The 22,094-nt window shown below is 45.7% G+C and overlaps 1 protein-coding gene across 1 annotated transcript in view; it reads right to left on the minus strand.

The window, feature by feature from the left end:
* LOC119621355 (uncharacterized) overlaps nt 1–21,730 on the minus strand; it is a gene marked incomplete at its 5' end in the record, with an annotated part of 61,949 nt that extends 40,219 nt beyond the window's left edge. Inside the window, 2 exons of the mRNA XM_073013931.1 lie at nt 20,800–21,277; nt 21,562–21,730. Of these exons, the coding sequence (XP_072870032.1) occupies nt 20,800–21,277; nt 21,562–21,730 (647 nt within the window). The remainder of the gene's footprint in view (nt 1–20,799; nt 21,278–21,561) is intronic.
* Between the last annotated feature and the right edge of the window lie 364 nt (nt 21,731–22,094).

Here is a 22,094-nt window from a genome sequence, read left to right on the forward strand (position 1 = left end):
ACCAGAGAAAAGCAGCAAGATGCTTTTGCATCATTACAAACTCGGCTTTCTTTCTACTCACTTAATATTGCCCCAGAAAAAATTCAAGTGGATTTTCCTATTCAATATTTAGGTTATACCTTGGGAGCACGAAATATTCGACCCCCAAAAATTCACATTCCACGTGATCATTTGAAAACATTAGATGACTTTCAAAAGCTTTTAAGAGACATTAATTGGATGCGTCCTGTTTTAGGAATACCAACATATCAGTTACAACATCTTTTTTCTATTCTAGAAGGAGACAGTCACTTGGACAGCTCACGTCATTTAACTCCTTTGGCTTTACAGGAACTCCAGCTTGTAGAAGAGCAACTTCAAAAGGCCCATTTACATTATATCCTTCCCGACGTTCCCCTTTCCTTTTGTTTATTTCATACTTTACATTCTCCCACAGGAATGATTCATCAAACTAATCGGCCGCTAGAATGGGTCTTTTTGTCAAATAAAACATCTAAATGCTTGACTACTTATATCAACCGTTTAGCTGAACTGATCATCAAAGGACGGCATGGCTGTCGACAACTTTGGGGAGGAGATCCTTCCTTAATTATCTCTCAATTCACTCATAGTCAAATTACTTATCTTCTTGCAACTTCTGATTCTTGGCAAGTTGCTTGCGCTTCATTTGTTGGACAATTTTCTACCCAATATCCTAAGTCTCCGATCTTTTCATTTTTTAGGCAACATTCTGTGTTGCTTTTCTCACCAATTTCTGTATTTCCTGTTCAAGGTCCTAATTTTTTTACTGATGCTAGTAGCAATGGTACGGCTGGATATTGGAGTGTTCGTCAATCTCGAGTTACAGTTTATCCTTATCCCTCGGTGCAACAGGGAGAATTGTTTGCTATTCTCATGGTCTTACTTGATTTTCCTACTACTAGTTGTCACATTGTTAGTGATTCTCAATACGCCGTTTATGTTACTTCTTACATTTCTCAGGCCACTTTACCTCTTTGTGCTACTTCTTCTCTTCAAAAACTCTTTTCTTTGTTATCCTCTACTTTGAGCCAACGTCGAGCTCCTTTATTCATCACTCATCTTCGTTCTCATTCTCAACTTCCTAGACCATTACTTCATGGTAATACTCAGATTGATTCGCTTTTAATTGGCTACCTGCAGGCTGCAGAACAAAAACATGCTCTACCTCACACTAACAGTTCTGGCCTTCAACGACGGTTTCATTTAACTCATAAACAAGCTCGTTCTCTTATTCGAGCTTGTCCTTCCTGTGCTCCTTTGAGCATTCCATCCTTCCATCCTGGGGTTAATCCACGAGATACTCAAGTTAATCAGATTTGGCAAATGGATGTCACACATGTCCCTTTTTTTGGACGATTAAAGTATGTTCATCATACCATTGATACCTTTTCTCATTTTCAATGGGCCACTCCGTTGCCATCTGAGAAAGCTGATTCTGTTATTACACATCTCTTAGCTTGTTTTGCCATCATGGGCATTCCTCTTATACTTAAACCTGATAATGCCCCTGCCTATGTCTCTCATAAATTACAAGTTTTCTTACAGCAATACAATATTCAACATATCACCGGTATCCCGGGCAATAGTCAAGGTCAAGCCATCATTGAGTGCGCAAATTTAACCTTAAAAACTCAACTGCAAAAACAAAAAGGGAGAAATGAGTCCCCCAGAAACCAGATTCTGAAGGTTCTTTTTACCTTAAGTTTTTTGAATCAATGGAGACAATTGCAAGACTCCGCTGCCGTAACCCATCTTTCCTCACCTCCCTCGGTGATAGTCCCCGCTGACAATTTAAGGGTTTGGTATCCTAATGAAGAAGGTAGGTATGTTCAAGGGCAAGTTCTAAAACAGGGACGGGGCTATGCTCTTGTCCTTACAGGGAGCGGACCTGAGTGGTTTCCTACAAGACGATTGAAACCCTGTTGAAAAGAAAACTGGATTCAGCATGCATTTCTTCCTTTGTTGGATGTGCCTCGGTGGGGGACTTATTTCCCTTAGTGAGGCTTTGTATTAGTATTGGACTTATATTCCCTTTCCACCCTTGTATCAGGGAATCGCCCGGGGGAGGTGGAAATTAAGATTTTCACCAATGACACTACTTGGATGCCATCCCCCTATATGGACAAGGACAACATAGAATGAGAAACGGGAATCATAAACAGCACATACCAATTTGGAGTGGAAGGACTTCCAATATGCATAGGAAATAGTCCTCATTGTCTCCAAAAATCGCATGAAGCCTGGGCTGTTCGCTATAATCATAGTCATGTGGTTGCTAATATTGTTATTATTGTAACTAGAAGTTTTCAGTATAATCATACTGTATATAGTAATGAGACTATTCCTAGTTCTTTACCTTTTTGTCCTATCCCAGAGGTTTCCCCTAATATTGAGGTGCTGGAGTGGCAACAATGTCGGGGAACAAAACCCCGGATTTTATTAGAATACAATGGGATGCAAATAACTGATTGGAGTGTGCACGGTGATTTTCAAACAAAATTTAGTCACATACCTTTGAAATGGCACTGGGTAAATAAAAGTATTGCCGCTAATGGTAATGAAACCTTGGTATGGCATGAAGGAGGCCTGTCGCCACCTATGCCTCATCTTAGACACTCTTTACAAGTACAGAGTCATCTTTGGAAGTTGTTAGCTGCAGGCGATGCCATTAGCACTTTTGTGGGAAATATGTCCCTTAATCTTTCTAACCCGAATAAGTCCTTTCATATTCAGTTATATCGGAATACCTCCCGATATATTATTGCTTGTGTCCATAAGCCCTACCTATTATTAGCGGGGAATTTGACATGGGATAATGATACGGGGATTGTTAATTATACAGATACGTGTACATTTTTGTCTTGCCTCAATCATTCCTGGTGGCACAACTTTACTGGGGATATTTATATCCTCAGAGCTTGTAAGGAAATTTGGCTACCTGTTAACCTTACGCGACCATGGGGGGCATCACCTCTTGAGACTTATATTTGGACTTCTCTCCAGCGAACCCGCCATTATAATTGCCTCGGTGATGAACCTTGTCGCCATCGCCTCCACTGCGGCTGTAGCAGGGCTCGCTCTACATCAAAGCATACAAAATGCTGAATTTGTGCAGCAATGGCACGAGCAATCTCACCGGTTATGGCTTTAACAACGAAACTTTGATTCTCAACTTGCTGAAAGATTGGACAACATGGAGCAAGCATTGACATGGCTTGGAGATCAGCTCACTGTCCTCAGTACTCGGATAACATTACAATGTGATTGGAACTCCACTCAATTTTGTGTAACGCCTGTGCCTTTTAATATCTCTCAAAATTGGACCGAAATCCGAAAATTATTAGTAGGCCATAAAAATATTAGTTTGGACATCCAAGAGCTCACTCAAAACATTCTGAAGCATTTTGACAACAATTACATGCGTTGTCTGGAACCGCAACCCTGCAGGAGCTGGGTCAACGCCTTGCTGCCTTTAACCCATGGATCCAGATGAAAACATGGATTTCTACAATCTCTGGAAGTATATTGCTTTGGGCGCTCGGATTGGGTCTGCTTCTCTTGGTGATCTGATGCTCCCTCCGTCGCCTCCAAAAACAAAGGAAAACACAGGACAAATATGGGCTACCGTTTTAGGATTGAGGCAAAACAAAAAGGGGGAAATGCAGGGGCCCTTGAAAACAGTATGCTAAGAATAGATAGGGCTCAAGGACAGTATCTCCAATTGAACTTTTAATGAACTCCCGTAGGCGCCAAGAAGGCGGACAAATAAGGAAGAGCATAGAGACAAGGAACTAAGCAGAAGGTTACATCTGGGTAAAGAAAGTTTGTTTTGCATTGTGTTCTTTCTGCTGACGTGGGGTTTATGGAGTATAAATAAAGTGAGGCGGAGGCTCTGAGCGCGGAAGCCATGTATTCTTGTCCTGTGTTGTCTTGTGTGTACATTCTTTTGTTTAGGAAACACGCGGACTCCAACACTCATACAACACACAACACTCATACAACACACAACACACATAACTCACAACACAACATGCACACACAACACTCATACAACATACATACAATACACGCAACTCACAACATACACATACAACACACTCATACAGCTCACGTACAACACATGCAACTCACGTTCAACACAACATGCACGTACAACACACACAACACACGCAACTCAACACAACATTCACGTACAACACATTCATACAACACAACACTCATACAACGTACACACAATACATGCAACTCACAACACAACATATACATACAATACACTCATACAACACATACAACATATGCAACTCACGCACAACACAGCATGCATGTACAACACACTCATACAACATATAACACATACAACATACACACAACACACGCAACTCAACACAAATACATGTACAATTCACTCACAACACATGCAACCCATAAACACATGTACAACACACTCATACAACACACAACACTCATACATCACACACAATACATGCAACTCATATACGACATACACATACACACATACAACACACAACACTCATACAACATACAAAGCATGCAACTCACAAATACACGCACAACACACTCATACAACACACAACACTCAAACATACAATAAGTGCAACTCAACACAATATGCACATACAACACATACAACCCATGCAACTCACATACAACACAACACACTCATACAACACATTCATACAACACACACTATACATATTCTAAGTATGAAATAGAAAACAGCACACACACAGTTTCTAAATTTGATGAAAACTTTTTTCAAGAAAGTCGTCCAACATCCAAACTGGTACCATGTCCTCATTTTCAGTTGCTGTTCAGATTCAAGCATTTTTATCATCTACTCTATGAATTACAATAATACAGCATAAACCCATTTTTCATTTTACACCCACTTTGGTGTGGGGTGCTCCAAAACAGGGGCCAGGAGCCTCAGAGTCGTCCCTCGGAACAAAACACAACCGACACTCAGAGGCCAGAAAGGGAACTCGGGGGGTGACATACACTCTCTCATCTGCAGAGCTCTGCTTCAAATACTTTACATGTAACCAGGGCTGGAACGGGTTGGTGAGGGTACAGACATGGCAAACTGAGAAGAAACTGGCAGGTGGAGAAAGATCAGTCAAAATCCAAGGAAAAATGCTGAACATTTTCCACAAATAGTTCACACAACAGATGATACTCAGGCTACTGAAAGTTTATTGAGAGAGGTCTTGCTCCAAAGAAAAAGTTCTCTCCCAAAGTTATCAAAGATTCAGAGCAGGCACCTGCACCCAACACACCATCTTCCGAGGGCCTATGAGTCAAAAAGAAGGTAAGACAGTAGTAAGGGTACAGGGGGAGGAGAGCGGGAGGGGACCGAGAACTCGGAACCAAGAGATGGGCGGACACTGAATGCCTGACTCCAAGGTTATCACCTCAGAAAACAAGTCTGTTTAAGTCCGTAGTAACAGTGTTAGTACTTTCACTGAACCTGCACTCAACACTAGAGAACCTCCCTGTGTTATGAAGACGATCTGAAAAATAACATTAATTCACAATGTAGAGTGATGATTCAGCCACAGAAAATAAAATTGATATAATCCACTACAAGTCACACTATGTCTTTCTTTAAGACTGGTTTATGATGCAGAAAAGAGGCAGTTTGAGATCTAAAATACTTAAACTGGCAAACACCTTGTTTCCCTGAATTCTCACAACCGTGGCACCAGCTAGAGTAAGACAGAGTGGTTTTCAGAGCTTCCAGAACAGCAGAACAGATCAATCATAAATATGCAAAAGTGATCTGAAGACAGAATGAATTAATATTCCACATTTTGGCTTAAACTAGTCATGTGATTTCCAATAAGTGGGAAACATTCACACCAATTTTTATAAGAAAGTTCAATGTGAACACATAGTACAGAACATTGCCTTTGTTTTGCAATTTATTTATTTAATATGACAATTTCATTTGTATTTAGTTATTCTTGATGTTGAATGCTCATCTTTATTAATGATGAGCTACCCATTTTCTGACTGAGGAAACAGAAAGTTGTCACTGCCTAACAGCAATACTCAAAACAGCCTGTATGAAAGGAAAAGGTATATCTGTGCGCACACAGATGCATACACATGCATACACGTACCTATACATGTACACACACGTTTACATATGTGCATACACATACACACATACATACACGTGTATGCACGTGCACACGTGCATGCACATGTACACGTGTGTGCATGAGCACACATGCATGCACACATACGCACATACATGCATACATACGCATATGCACAGACACGTACACTCATATACACACGTACACATGCACACACATACATGCATATGCACGTGCACATGGACACGTGGACACGCACATACACACGCATACACACATGCACACACCTGCATGCGTACATGCATACGTAAGTATCATCTCAGGTACGTGGATTCAAAATTCTGATGCAAACAAGAATAATTACAAAACAGGGTAGGGTGTCAACAAGTGAGAATTGAGATGAAAGTTCTGATATGTTCCAGAGACAATACGGGAGGTCGTCACATCACATAAATATCTTACCCATTTTAAACGTGACAATTCCTGCCAACATCGGCCTGGATTAAGATGATTTCATTGACATAAGGAACAGAAAATATAATATTTATTCTAATGAGATTCTGTAATCATTACATTATTTTCACAATTATAAGTAATCACTAAATAACTTCCTCCCAAGGGTCTAAAAATAAAAATAATATAACAAAGTCACAGTCCTGACAGCTTTATCATGCAAATCACAACTGTGAAAATCAAGCATGTTTTTGAGACTATGCCCTCCTCAAATATCCTTCATGGAATTTTGTACCAGTAATGGCTGGTAATTAATTGTTATACCAGCTGGAAAGTATATCATTTGGGGTATGTGAAGTAAACATGTAAAGAGAAATGACCACACACACCTGAAACAAGGCCTCATTTCACAACTGTTTCCTACTTTCGATTTGCTTAGTTTACTTCATGAGGTACCTCGAGGAGAGAAAGCAGAGCTGGGATCTGCCCCGAGGCTGCTTCGGGAAGAGCTGGGTGGGCACCAAGACCCTCAGACCGAGGGCTGAGCTGCGTGGCTATGACCCCATCACTGCAGCTCCCCAAGCGTGTGTCCCTGTGTGTCACGCAAAACCCTGCCACACAGGTGACACACGCCACATGCCTGACACAGGCTCAGCACACAGGGAGCGATCAGTAAGTGGTGACTAGAGAGAAGCGACGGCCTTCCGCGTGGACGGAGAAAACAGGCCACAGACTCACAGAGGAAACGCCACAGATCCACAGACGGAGAAAACACCACAGACGCACGGACGGAGGAAACACCACAGACGCACGGAGGGAAGAAAAGCCACAGACGCACGGAGGGAGGAAAAGTGCCACAGACGCAGGGACGAAAGAAACGCCACTGACGCACGGACGGAAGAAACACCACAGACGCATGGACGGAGGAAACGTGCCACAGAGGCACACACGGAGAAAACAGGCCACAGATGCATGGACGGAGGAAACAGGGCAGAGACGCCCACACACCAGTGTGGAACGTCGGACGGGAAAGTCCCGGCCATGCACTGTCCACTCCCCCTAGAGACTTCCCACCCCCAGAGCACTCAGGATGGCTGTGGAGCTCCTGCCATGCACCCCAGAGGCGAAGCTGGGGAGCAAGAGATGAGCAGGTTCACGTCCATCAAATGCAGCTGCAATCCCTGTAATAACTGGAGGTCACTATTAAACAGAAGGGCACTTCACTTGGAATAAAAGCACTCTGCATAAAAGAACTAAAGATTGGCTGGAGACAGCTTAGAAACCGTCACCATTATTCTTGTTAGTGACAGCGAAGCTTCAAGAGTGGTCATTTTTCCTGTAGAAATCCCACAGAGGTGATTCCTGGAACTCATTTAGAATATTTCTTTCCCAGAAACCACACAACCAAGAACTTAATAGTGCCGTCTCTTGACCAGAAAGATTCAGATTTCTGATGAAACTAAACCCTGTCCAGCCTCCTGATTCTAGAAGATGCTATACAGAAAAGCTAACTCAAAGGGGTCTCATTTCTTTTGTCGTCCATGACACATACAAAAAAAAATTTTAAATATACAAAAAATGTAGGAATTGTACAGTGAATACCCATGTGTCTACCCCCTGGATCACAGATTAGATTTAAATGTAAAGTTCTAAAGGTTCCCAGCTAAGGAAATGTGCAGTGTAAGCCTCTACCTGGTTAGAACCAAGGGGAATGGAATGAGCTTTCCCCAGCCTTGCTGCTCAGCTGGGAGGGGCTGCCACAGCTCAGCCACCCCACCCCAGAGCACCCAGGATGGCTGTGGAGTTCCTGCCACCCACTCCAGATGTGAGGCTGGATCCCCAATCGCGGTGTTAAGAATGAGCCAGCCTTTAGAGGCCATGTGGTCTATACTTGAACAGAAAATGTTCCAGGAAACTAAAGATTCCAATGCGTGCGCTGAATTCCTAACCATTTGAAACCCAGGCTCCTCATCTATACATGAAGAACAACGCTCTCTCCTGAGAAAGCATTTCGGAAGGACGAAAAAGGATCCACATGAGAGCAGCTGAAAACTACAAGGCATCATGCAATTATAAGCCTTTTTCTATATCTTTGTTTCAAGGAATGTCAGCATTCTAAATATTGCAGTTCATCCCACATCACCTTTCAGGAGCAAATCATAACGATCAAAACTATCAGCAGAATCACTACCAGCTCAGTCGCCACGTGCTTCTTCTTCCTGCATGACAATTCCTGCAGAACGATGGGACCATCCAAGAATGGCTCCCTGCCATCATGTGCCCATTCTCCTTCCCCAGGGAGCTATTCCTGTACTCATGGGGCATGGGAAACCTGTATAACGCCACCAGAAAGTCCTTGTTTGACTTACACACTTCCCAGAAGGGCTGATTTTATCCAGAATCCTAACTGTGACAAACACTAAACCTAAGAAATCATCAAGAAACCAAGGAAATGTAAGGCCATGTCCTGCCCCGGCTGCATGGCTACTAGGGGAGAAATAGAAAATGAGACAGGAAAGGAAACTTTTAAGATATTCAGACCATCACTGGATGATTCCAGGAACCCATTACAGATCATTGCTGTTCCTAATAACAGGAAAGAAATTCTAAAATCCCAACAGGCATGGTGAGTCCCTCACTTGCATGAAGTCAAAATAATAATCCATCACTCTCTTCAAAAGGACAACAGAAAAACTCTTACTTCCTCTTCATATTAATTTGTGTACAAGCAACTTAAGTGAGAAAATCTTAATGTCTGGACTGTGATATCAATAGCAAAATAATCCCAAGATTCCCAATTAAAAGATACAGACGGGCTGAATGGATTTAAAACAAGAAAAACCGACTATATGCTGCCTACAAAAAAACTCAGTTCAGCCGCAAAGACACACATAGACTAAATGTGAAGGGATGGAAAAACACATTCCACATTAATGGAAATCAAAAGTGAGCAAGAGTAGCCATATTTATTTCAGATCAATCACAATTTAAGTCAAAAACTGTAAAAAGGAGAAAAAAAGATAATTATATAATAAAGAGATCAAAATAGCAAAAGGACATAACAATTACGAGTATATGTGCACCCAACAACACAGCACTCAGATATATAAAGCAAATATTAGTAGATCTAAATAGAGAGAGAGGTCGGGCGTGGTGCCTCACGCCTATAATCCCAGCATTTTGGGAGGGATGTGGAGGCAGGTGGATCACCTGAGGTCAGGAGTTTAAGACCAGCCTGGCCAACATGATGAAACCCTGTCTCTACTAATACAAAAAATTAGCCCAGCATGGTGGCATATGCCTGTAATCCCAGCTACTTGGGAGGCTGAGGCAGGAGAATCACTTGAACTTAGGAGGTGGAGTTTGCAATAAGTTGAGATTGCACCTCAGCACTCCAGCCTAGGCAACAACAGCAAAACTCTGTCTCAAATAAATTTATATATACATACATATATATATACACACACACATATATATGTGTGTGTGTATATATATATATAGAGAGAGAGACAGAGAGAGACAGGGAGACACCAACACAACAATAGTAGGAGCTTCAAAATCCCACTGTCAGCACTGGAGGTCATCTCGACAAAAAATAACAACAAAACATCAAGTTTAAAGTCCAGTGTAGACCAAATGAACCTAACAGACATTTACAGAACATTTCATCCAACAGATACAAAATGCACATTCTTCTCCTCAGCACATGGAACATTCTCTAGAATCCACCACATGCTAGGCTACAAAAGAATTCTCAATACATTTTTTCTAAAATTGAAATAACATCTAGGATATTCTCAGACTCTACGAATAAAGCTATAAATCAAGAACAAGGAACAGACACTTCTCAAAAGAAGACATTTATGCAGCCAATAGAGACATGAAAAAATGCTCATAATATAGAATGAGACCACCACTTCTCCTGTTGTCTTTCCCAGCTTTTCCCCGTCTCCCCTTTTCCCTAGTTTATAAGACAGGAGAAGGGGGAGAAAACAAAAAGTTGGAAGGAAACAGAAGTAAGACAAATAGCTAGACGACCTTGGCACCACCACCTGGCCCTGGTGGTTAAAATAATAATAAAAATATTAACCCCTGACCAAAACTACTAGTGTTATCTGTAAATTCCAGACATTGTTTGAGAAAGCACTGTAAAACGTTTTGTTCTGTTAGCTGATGCATGTAGCCTTCCATCATGTTTTGTCTGCGCCTAGTCCTGCTTCAATAATCACTCGCCATCAGAGAAATGCAAATCAAAACCACAATGAGATACCATCTCACACCAGTTAGAATGGCGATCATTAAAAAGTCAGGAAACAACAAGTGCTGGAGAGGATGTGGAGAAATAGGAACACTTTTACACTGTTGGTGGGACTGTAAACTAGTTCAACCATTGTGGAAGACAGTGTGGTCATTCCTCAAGGATCTAGTACTAGAAATACCATTTGACTCAGCCATCCCAATACTGGGGATATACCCAAAGGATTCTAAATCATGCTGCTATAAAGACACATGCACACGTATGTTTATTGCAGCACTATTCACAACAGCAAAGACTTGGAACTAACCCAAATGTCCATCAATGACAGACTGTATTAAGAAAATGTGGCACATATACACCATGGTATACTATGCAGCCATAAAAAAGGATGAGTTCATGTCCTTTGTAGGGACATGGATGCAGCTGGAAACCATCATTCTCAGCAAACTATCGCAAGGACAGAAAACTAAACACCGCAAGTTCTCACTCATCGGTGGGAAATGAACAGTGAGATCACTTGGACACAGGAAAGGAAACATCACACACCGGGGCCTGTTGTGGGGAGGGAGGAGGCGGGAGGAGGGAGGGATAGCATTAGGAGATATACCTAATGTAAATGATGAGTTAATGGGTGCAGCATACCAACTTGGCACGTGAATACATACGTAATAAACCTGCACATTGTGCACATGTACCCTAGAAGAAAAAGTTTAATTTTTAAAAAAAATCAACAACAAGGAGAACTTTCAAAACTGTATAAATACATAGAAATTAAACAATATGCCCTTGAATAGCCAATGGGTCAATGAAGAAATGAAGAAGGAAATTTAAAAATTTCTTGAAATAAATGAAAACAGAGACACAACATATCAAAGTTTATGGTATCCAGCGAAAGCAGTATTAAGAGGAAAGTTTATAACAATGAACTCCTACATTTAAAAAACAGATTTAAAATAAACAACCTAACAACGAACTGCAATGAGCTAGAAGAACAAGAACAAATCAAAATCAAAAGTGGTAGAAGAAAAGAAATAACAAAGATCAAAGAGGAACTAAATAAACTTGAAACTAACAAATATAAAAATGAAGAAAACAGACTATTTTGAACAACTGTATGTCAACAGATTGGAAAATCTAGAAGAAATGGATAAATTCCCGGACACGTACAACCTACCAAGATGGAACCAAGAAGAAACGGAAATCCTGAAGAGACCAGTAATGAGTAACATGTATGACTAAGTAATAATAAAAAGTCTCCCAACAAAGAAAACCCCAGAACTAGGTGACTTTGCAGCTGAATTCTACACATTTTTATTTCAATTCTTCTCAAACTATTCCAAAAGTATTGAAGAGGAGGGAATTCTGCCAAGTTCATTCTTCAAGACCAGCATTACCCTGATACCAAAATAAGACAAGGACACAATAAAAAGAGAAAACTATAGGTCAATATCCCTGATGAACACAGATGCAAAAATCCTCAACAAAATACTAACAAACTGAATCCAACAGCAAATCAAAAAGATTATACACCATGATCAAGTGGGATTTATCCCAGGATGCAAGGATTGCTCAACAAACACAAATCAATAATCATGCTACATCACATCAACAGAATTAAGGACAAAAACCATAATATCATTTTGATAGATACAGAAAAAGCATTTGATAAAATTCAACGCTGCTTCATGATAGAAAGTCTCAACAAACGAGGCACTGAAGGAAACATACCTCAACACAATAAAGGCCATATGTGACAAACCCACAGCTAACATAATGGGGAATGGGGAAACACTAAGAGCTTTTTATCTGAGATCTGTAAAAGACAAGGACACCCACTTGTGCCACCCCTATTCAACACAGCACTGAACGTCCTACTCAAGAGCAGTCAGGCAAGAGAAAGAAATCAAGGGCACCCAAAGTGGAAAAAAGGCACTCTAATTGTCTGTTTTCAGACAATGTGTTCTTATATACTAAAAAAAAAAAAAAAAGACTCCAGCAAAAATCTCTTTGAACTGATAAATTCAATAAAGTTACAGAATACAAAATCAACATAGAAAAATCAGTAACATTTCTATAGACCAACAATGAGCCAGTGAAAAAAGAAATCAAGAAAGCAATCCCATTTAACTACAAAAATATAAAATAAAAATAAAAATACCTCAGAAGAAATCTAACCAAGAAGGTTAAAGATCTCTATGTGGAAAACGATATTCTACCCTCTGAAGGTAGAACAGTGGCTTCTAGAGACAGGAAAGGGCGGCGGGAAGGCAGAAAGGGAGAGGTTGGCTAATGGATACAAAATTACATCTAGATAGTAAAAATAAGGGTTAGTGTGCTATAGCCTTGTAGGGTGACTATAGTTTACAATTTATTGTATATTTTCAAGCAGCTAGAAGAGAGGATTTTAAATATTCCCAGCATTAAGAAATGACAAATGTTTGAGATGATGGACATGCTAATTACCCTGAGTTGCTAATTACACACGAAAAACATGTATTGAAATATTACACTGTATCGCATGGATATGTACTATAATGTTTCCATTAAAAATAATAATTGTTAAAAACCCAAGGGTCATTTCTCATTTGTCCTATGTCAGTGTTGTGTTCCATTGGTGGAGACCTAGTCATTTGCAAGTAAGACTATAGTCACTTGAGCTGAAAGCAAATGAATCGTCACAAAAATTACCACTGGCACCAAGTCTTCTTTCCAGAATTTCCTGCCCACAGCACTGCCACAGTCACTGTGGGCAGGAAAGACACACTAACACCCAAGTTTCAACCCCAGTACAGTTGATGCTTTTATTTCTCTGGTTTGGAATAGGTGTGTGTTCATAATTTACGTTTACTCCAACTGTCCCCTTGCTTAAATAGCTTCTTAAGGATAACTTCCTCTTACTAAATTCCAACAGCTTCTGAGCATCCATTATATTCTCCAAAGTAAATAAAAAGAGAAAATGTGTTGAAAACCTGATAATGTTCACTTAAGAATCCAGCATGATGTACAGCTTGAAATGGCTACTCCACCTTGTTCCTTTACATGACTTTTAAAGTAGCCCCAGTTATTATACATAATTGAAGTCATAATTTCTGCAATACCATTAGGTCCACGAAAGGTGGGGCCAGGAGACTTCAAAGTCTGTCTCCGATTTTTTTTTTTTTTTTTTTTTAAAAAGGAAAGCTCATGAGAGTAGGAAATGAAAATAAATATTCACACAACTCGGAACAGGGGATGGTGAAACATAAAGCTCCAGCCTGGCACAGGTGTCCAGCCAGTGAGGGTGGGGACACAGACTCATACGGCCCCCACAATCCCTCAGAAGTGCCACAGACAAGTAGGTGGCCTGAGACAGAGCCAGGCTCCGAATTCCGGGAGCTGTCTGGCTCATGTGCACCCCATGTGGTCCACAGTGCACGAGGATGCCCAACGTCACCAGTCCCAGTGCGGAACACAAGAATGCCCCATGGCATGAGCCCCCACTGCACAGCATAGCCCGAAGGTGCCAGCTCAGACTCCTACACACGCTGGTCACCAAGGCACTGCCCTCCAGGAAGGAGGACCCCAGAGGTCGTGGCAGGATGAGGTTCTGCTCTTCATCATCCCCGAGCAGAGGGGAAAGTCCCAGCAGACATTTGGGGAGCCTCTACACGTGGTTCTGGGACTCTGAGTGGAGGTTCAAAGATGTCCCCAGGTACTCCAGACTCAAACCTAAAAAAGACCCATTCTTCCAGATATGCCCAGACTGGAACCTATATAGGCCATCCTTCCTAGCTTTTCTCTGGAAAAGCAGGCTTAAAAGAGTATCAACTAAAAGGGGCCACCAGGAAGACAGAAGTCCTATCTTTAAAAAAAGAATTTTTTTTTTTTTTTAAAGAGGCACTGAGGCTCTGACCCATCTGAGCACAGAGTACATGCTCGGCAGCATCTGTCAGAGCAGAGCAAGTACACACATGCTCTCCATGCCCTGTGCTCCCAGCGCCCGTGCTCCCCGCACCCATGCGTCACACGCCCGTGCTCCCCACACCTGTGCACCGGGCATCCGTGCTCCCCACACCCGTTCTCCCTGCACCCGTCCTCTCCATGCCCATGCTCCCTACACCTATCTGTGCTCCCCATGCCTATGCTCCCTGCATCCATGCTCCCCGCACTGTGCTCCCTGTGCCCATGTCTGCTCCTCGAGCTCTCTTCCACTGGTTTCCTCTGTACATCCCTCTTGATAGTCACTGTCACCTCGAATCACCTGGCTAAATGGAGGTAAAGAAAAAGTCTAGAGTAGCACATTGGAGGACAGAGTGGAAGTGGCTATTTACCAAGCAGGGCTATGAGATGAGGGCATCTGATCCCCATTAATCCTGACGGTCAGTTGATTAGCCCTGTTCAACAGCTGGGGACACCAAGGTGTGGAAGGACGGGCTTGCTTACCCCAGACGATGCTGACAGTGTGGGCCCAGCCCAGTCCCACAGCCACCAGAAGGAGGCTCCTCACTGGGCAGGCACGGAGGTGCAGCCCAGAGAATGCTTGGGACCCTGGCACAGACTCCTCAGGAAGGAAACAGAGAAAGGCCCACAGAGACTCAAGCAGCACAGAAGAAGGTCACCCACAAGTTAAAAATAGATGTTTGTGCTTTACCGTACCAGCGTGCTAAAAATCCAACCCGCTCACACGCACAGCCTGACGTGAGCCCGGCCTCCTGCAGCACTGGGCTAAGCGAGAGACGTACCTGCCTCTCTCCCGACAATAGCAGACTTGGCAGCTATTCTTCAATGTACTTGACACGCTTCCGTGAGGATTAAGCGACACTCTGTCGACACTGGCTAAGTTTAATCCTGACACAGCCAACCATCTAGATCTGCAGTGAACAAACAACTTACTTCGGATGATTCTGCCACTAACAAAGACCCTGAATCTCCTACCAAAGCTTAGTGACTCGACTTACCTTTCTGTTTTCATTTCAGGTACACTGGCCCGCATGATCTAATTTACCTGCTGATAATGCCTTGGAAAGACCACCAGGGGGCCCCACACCATTTTCAGCTTTAGAGGGATGTGAACTTCCCTTTGATGAGAAAGGTGATGGGGAAATAAAACAAGGATCCAAAACAAGGATCCTGTGTGTTTCCTGGGAGTGATAAAGTTAGGAACTGCCTCTCTGTGTCAGGCAAGGGAGTAACAGAGACAATGGCACCAACTCCTGAGACAGAGGACCTGATGCATGGTGCAGCCACTGCCTGTGGCCAAGGAAATTCCAGGGAATGTAGACCCCAGTTGCATGGTACAGCCACCATGTGCGAACACAGAAATTCCAGGAATGCAGACCCTCAGTCACATGGTACAGCCACTATCTGCAGCCACAGAAATTCCAGAGAACGCAGACCCTCAGACACATGGTACAGCCACTATCTATGGCCATGGAAATTCCAAGGAATGCAGACCCTCAGTCACATGGTACAGCCACCACATATGGCCACGGAAATTCCGAGGAATGCATACCCCAGTTGCATGGTGCAGCCACAGCCTGCAGCCACAGAAATTCTGGAGAACGCAGACCCCAGTCGCATGGTACCGCCACCACCTATGGCCATGGAAATTCCAGGGAACAGAGACCTTCATTCCCGTGGTACAGCCACCACCTATGGCCACGGAAATTCAGGGGAACGCAGACCCTCAGTCACATGGTACAGCTACCACCTGTGGTCACAGAAATCCTGGGGAACACAGACTCCAGTCGCATGGTGCAGATACCACCTGTGGTCACAGAAATCCTGGGGAACACAGACTCCAGTCGCATGGTGCAGCCACGACCTGCAGTCATGGAAATTCCAGGGAATGCAGACCTCAGTCACATGGTACAGCTACCATCTATGGCCACAGAAATTCCAGGGAACATAGACACCAGTCGCATGGTGCAGCCACCACCTGTGGCCATGGAAATTCTGGGGAATGCAGGCCCCAGTCTCTAAAGTATGAACTTCACTGCAGTGAGTGTGGAAGAGTTTCTCTCTGTGCAGAGCTCAGTATCCAGAAGGGAAGTCGGCCCCAGGAATGCCTTCCTCCTCTTCAGAGCTCAGGGCCTAGGGCTGACACCCTTGGGAGGGGTCCTTGTTCAGCAATTGTGCCTGTGGAGGGTCCCCCAACACTCACCGTGCACCTCCTAGGAGCGGAGGCTACAACAGGGAGCCAGAGACCAAGCTCTGCTCAGACAACAGTGAGCTGATGGCCTTCCACTCTAAGTTCAACAGGGACCCAGGGACCAAGCTCTGCTCAGACAACAGTGAGTTGATGGCCTTCCACTCTAAGTTCAACAGGGACCCAGGTACCAAGCTCTGCTCAGACAACAGTGAGCAGATGGCCTTCCACTCTAAGTTCAACAGGGACCCAGGGACAAAGTTCTGCTGAGACAACAGTGAACTGATGGCCTTCCACTCTAAGTTCCAACTGCATGGAATGTGTATTCCATGAATGCTTGTTAAATGAATGATTCATATAAGGTCATCTGTGCTGACCTTTGCTGGTCTGCTGACTGTGAACTTCAGAGCATAGGCCTCATTCCTGGAGCAGCCAGCTCTTCCCAGAGCAACGGCCGCTGCAGGGCAAAGCCCAGAGCTTCTGTCCTGCAGCAACACACTCAGGACCCTGCGCTGGGCACGCTGGGGGCCTCTCCAGCAGAAGATCCCCAGCCCTGACCTTGCAATAACAGTGAACCCCAGAGGAGTCCCAAAGGCTCAAAATCAAGTAAACGTCCATTGTGATTTAACATATCAATTTTAGAAGAAAGGGCATATTGCCACCTCCCTCCTCAAACTAGGGACTATAAATCGATCCATCACCCTAACTGAGACTCTGCCTTAAATTCTGCTAAAACTGCCATCCAAACACGCAAATTTACATTAGTGTTAAGGGAAGAAAAAAAAAACTAAACCAAACACCTGTAAGAAACGGTCAAGTAACCTGTGATACATCAATCCAAAGATTAAACATGAAAACAATGAAGTAGCAAGATATTAAAAGAATATAAACTCTGTGTACATCATGGCCCAAGGTTCTAAAATTACACAGAGACAAAGACTGGAATGGAAGGGGGATATGTTTACAGATACATTTTTTAATTTTTAATTTTTAATATTACTTCTCTAATGTATGATTTGACTAACCAGATAATTCAGCAAAAAATAAAAAAATCAATTATGCCTATAGATAAATATGTAAAGAATCCTTCTCTTTGATGCCAATGGAATTAGTTTGGGTCTGACCTACAGTCTTCAATCTTTTAATTAAGACACAAAAACCATCTTTCAAGCTGTTAGAAAAAAAAAAGAAAAAGATTGAAAACCAGGAGCCCAGAAGAAAAGGACTCGCTATGTATCACAGCATCTCTCCACGCCTCTCCACCCTGGACAGTGCTCCCTCTTTCCCCATTTTCATACCTACTGCACAAAACACTTAGTAAAGAACTATCTCAATTCATGAGTCACACAGCACAAAGGGCCACTGTCGCTGCCAAACATATCCTGCAGCCCCAAAACGAAGAGGCAACTGGTTCCTTCCTTCCTCAGTGAAGGAAGAATGAGAGGCTGCTGGTTGTAATTTTAAATCTCACACCTCAATGTCTTAGCACTTTCCTGCTTTGTTGGTTTCCAGGGCTTATTAAAATTAACCCCCCCCCCCCCCGCGGATATTGAAGAAAGAAAGCAGGACGGTTGTGCAGGCTTCCAAGAGGCAGAGCCCTCCTTCCGCGGCCACCTCTGTCTTTCTACCCACAGCAGCCGGGTTTACCAATTAGTCTCCCTTAAAGAGCAGTTTATGCTCATCGCGAACAAATGGATGCAATTGCTTCTTTTGAGATGCAGCAAGTTTTGGGCCCTCAGCAAAAAAAAAAAAAAAAAAAAAAAAGAAAGAAAGAAAGAAAGAAAGAAAGAAAGAAAGAAAGAAAGAAAGAAAGAAAGAAAGAAAAAACAGGGCACTGGCACAACAGTCATAACCTCTGCGTGGCACACACACAGAAGGAAAATTAAAGCCCTCGAGGCGGAGGCGTTCGGAAAGGGAAGGTGGAAGCAGGAAGGACACCCACAGGATAGAGTGGTCAGAAACAGACCACCTCACCAAAGGGCGCCTTAGACGTTCCAGAGGACAAAATGCCCCTCTTTCCAGGGTAAACACCCATTTGCCAAACTCAGCCAGTGACGGCAAGCAGGAGTTTGCTTTTTTTTTAAGGCGTCTGAGTAACAATGAGAAGAGCAAGAAATGAGCTTAATAATGGGACTGACAGGGCCCTGGGCTGGTGACTCAGCTGATGTGCACAGCATCAAAACCCAGTTCAGGACAGCACTACAACTCACCCCAGCAATCACTGCTTAAAAAATCAGTTATAAAAAAAGACGACCCATTTGAAAGCAGCCAGAGGAGGAAGACAGAGAGTGTCTCACAGAATCCAACCGCTTGTAGCCTCGGAACCATAACAAGAATATGAAACTAGCGGGTCCAGTGTGAGGCAGAACAGAGACGCCGTCAGGGCTCTCAGGAGGCTGAGCAGGAAGCGCATGGCTCAGGCCCTGCAACGCCCTAAGGGTGCCTGGAGCAGCCCACAGGCCTGTGTCCTTCGTGTGGGTTCACCTTCCTAGTTTCCTGGGTAAATTCAATGTACAGCACTTATTCGCCAAGAAAAGAACATTCAAATCAAACTACTGTCATAACTCTGAAGGGCTCTTAACACTCCAGTCCACATGTTCAAAAGCCCACAAATATCAGTGCTGCCACTGTGCAGGCAACAATGTTTTGGATGCATCATGCAGGTAACCAGTAACGATGTTTTCATGTTTTCCGTAGCCATCTCATTCAGGATACTAAAATGATCTGTGACGACTTGATACTTAGTTATCTGTGATTTTCAGATAGATTTAACAAGGCTACCTGGCCAAGAAGGCCTCACCCTCCTGAACCCGGGCACCGGTGCCCTTACGTGCACCCGGGGCCTGGGGAGCGAGTCTCCACCACCTCCCGCTCTTCAATGTTAAATGTCCTCCCGGCGCGCCCGCGTCGTGGGCCCAGGCTCGGCCCCCACTGGAGAGCCCTTTCCACATTACAGGACAGGGGAAGCCCAGAGCCCGCGCTGCGGCGCCGCTGACGTCCCAGAGTCCCCGCTTCCTGGTCCTTCCCGTCCGCGGAGGCTGGCGGGGAGGGCCTGGGACCCATTTTAGTTTTCGGTTTTGTTACGAGCCGGAAGGCGACAGCACATGCGAGCGCAGGAAACCCTTTTTTAAAATCTTCCAGCGGAAACGCGAGGGGCTGCCGGACCGCCTCGGAGACGCTAGGCGGGAACCCAGAGCACCCCGGCCATTTCCTGCTTTGCAGCAGCCGGGACCCTGCCCACGCCGCGCGGGGCCCGAGGCGACAGGAGGCCCACAGGCATCCGGCCGTTTCTTCCTCGACATGCTGGGGGGTGGCGTGGGGCGGAGTTGGGGGGCGGGGGCAACTTAAGAAGTGATCGCGCTGTACCCAGGATTCGGAGGGGAAGCCCGGCCCCATCCTACAGCTCAGAGGCAGAACGACCCCGGAAGGTGCTCCAGGCGACCCCCTCTACCAGGCTCAATTTAAAACATAAACCGGAGAGGGTGGAAAGCTCACTATTTTCCGGATGGAGGTTCCTACCGCCATGTCCCTTCCTCCTCCGCCCCACCCGGCAAGGACCCCGGGGTTGCCTTGCCGGCTCCCGCCGCCCCGCAGGTACCCCTGCCGCTCCCGGGCACGGGCTTCTCCCCAGTTCTTCCCATCGCTTCGCCGCTGTTCTCCCCAGTTCTTCCCATCGCTTCCCCACATTTCCCCGGGTCCTCCCATCGCTTCCCCCTCTTCTGCCCCATTCCCCCATCCCCTTCGCCCTGTTCTCCCCTTCTCCCTCTTCTCTCCTTCTCCGTCCGTCCCTCCCTCGCCGCCCGGAGCGGGGCGCGCACCTTGAGCATGTCCCCCGCTGGTCAGCACGCCGATGGCCTTGCCAGACCCGGAGAGGTGCTCCAGGAACTTCCGCAAGGAGCCCTTGGGGGCCCGGGAGTCGTCCGCGTCCAAGGCGAGGAGGCCGAGGGCAGCAGCTAGTCCGCGTGCGCAGCAGGAAATGGAGACGCTGCGGGGGCGCGCCCGACTCGGAAACGCTGCCCCGCCCGCGCCCCCGCCCGGCCCTAGCGCCAAAGGGCCTTGACGGGCGGGGCCCAAGCGCACAGGAGGGGCTGCAGGGGTGGGGGCGCGGCTAGGGGCAGGGGCAGGGAAAGGGGCAGAGAAAGAGGCAGGGGCTGGCCGGGGGCGGGTGTGGGCAGGAGGACCTACGCGGGGGTCGTCGTAGGTGGCTGCCGCGCCAGCGGTGGGTGAAGTCGCGGAGGCGGGGGTAGCACCACAAGTGGGCGGGGTCCCTGCGGGTGGGGCCGCGTTGCTGGTGCGCTAGCCTCGCGGGTGGGTTGGAAGACTCTGGTTGGGGCCTTTAGAGATGCCCGGAGCGCCACAGGTGGGGGCAGGGGCAGCGACCGGGAGAGGGGAGACCGCAGGGGGGCGGGGTCACATCGTTCGCTGGGCGGGCCAAGGCAGGGCGGAATAGAACGCCGGGAGCATCTCCGGGTGGGGGGGCAAGGGAGACCGTGAGTGGGCGCGAACGCAGGGGCCGGTGGAAACCCCGCACTTGCGGGGAGCGCCGATGGCGGGGCGGGGTGGAATTGGGGCGCGGAGACCCCACCTGGACGCGGAGGCTCGCGGCAGGCCCGGTAGATCCAGCTGTTGTCAGCACCGAGCCCGGCCGTGCGCACAGCTTCTTGTTGGCTGCAGGATTCCTCCTGGGCCTGCGCTAGGAGCCTCTGCGCGAGGCTTCCTCGATCCCCGCCCCCAAGTTTTCTCTGCAGCCTGAGGTCGGGAAGGACGCCCGGAGAGTGGATCCTCCAGGTGGTGGGAAAAGCTGAGCGCGGCGAGCTTAGCTATGACAAAGCTGCGATTTCCCGGGTCCACGGGGTCTGTGGCGCTCCTGGGTCCCCAGCCCGTCCCGTGGGGAGAAGAATCCTTGGGGTGGGGGAGAGTGTCGGGGCGCTACCCTCAGAGACGCCTGGGCGCGCGAAAGTCAGAGTGGGACAGGAGGAGGCGCAACGGGACTGACCTGGCACGGAGGCGGGACGACCCTTCCTCCCTACGTACACTGTGCTGACCTCGGCTGACTTCACTGACCAACTCCACGTGCTGAAATACGCACATCCAAAGCACTGTGCCAGTTGCC

The sequence above is a fragment of the Chlorocebus sabaeus genome, unplaced genomic scaffold (genome assembly GCF_047675955.1).
Source record: "Chlorocebus sabaeus isolate Y175 unplaced genomic scaffold, mChlSab1.0.hap1 unalloc_scaffold_109, whole genome shotgun sequence".
NCBI classification, from domain to species: Eukaryota; Metazoa; Chordata; class Mammalia; order Primates; family Cercopithecidae; genus Chlorocebus; species Chlorocebus sabaeus.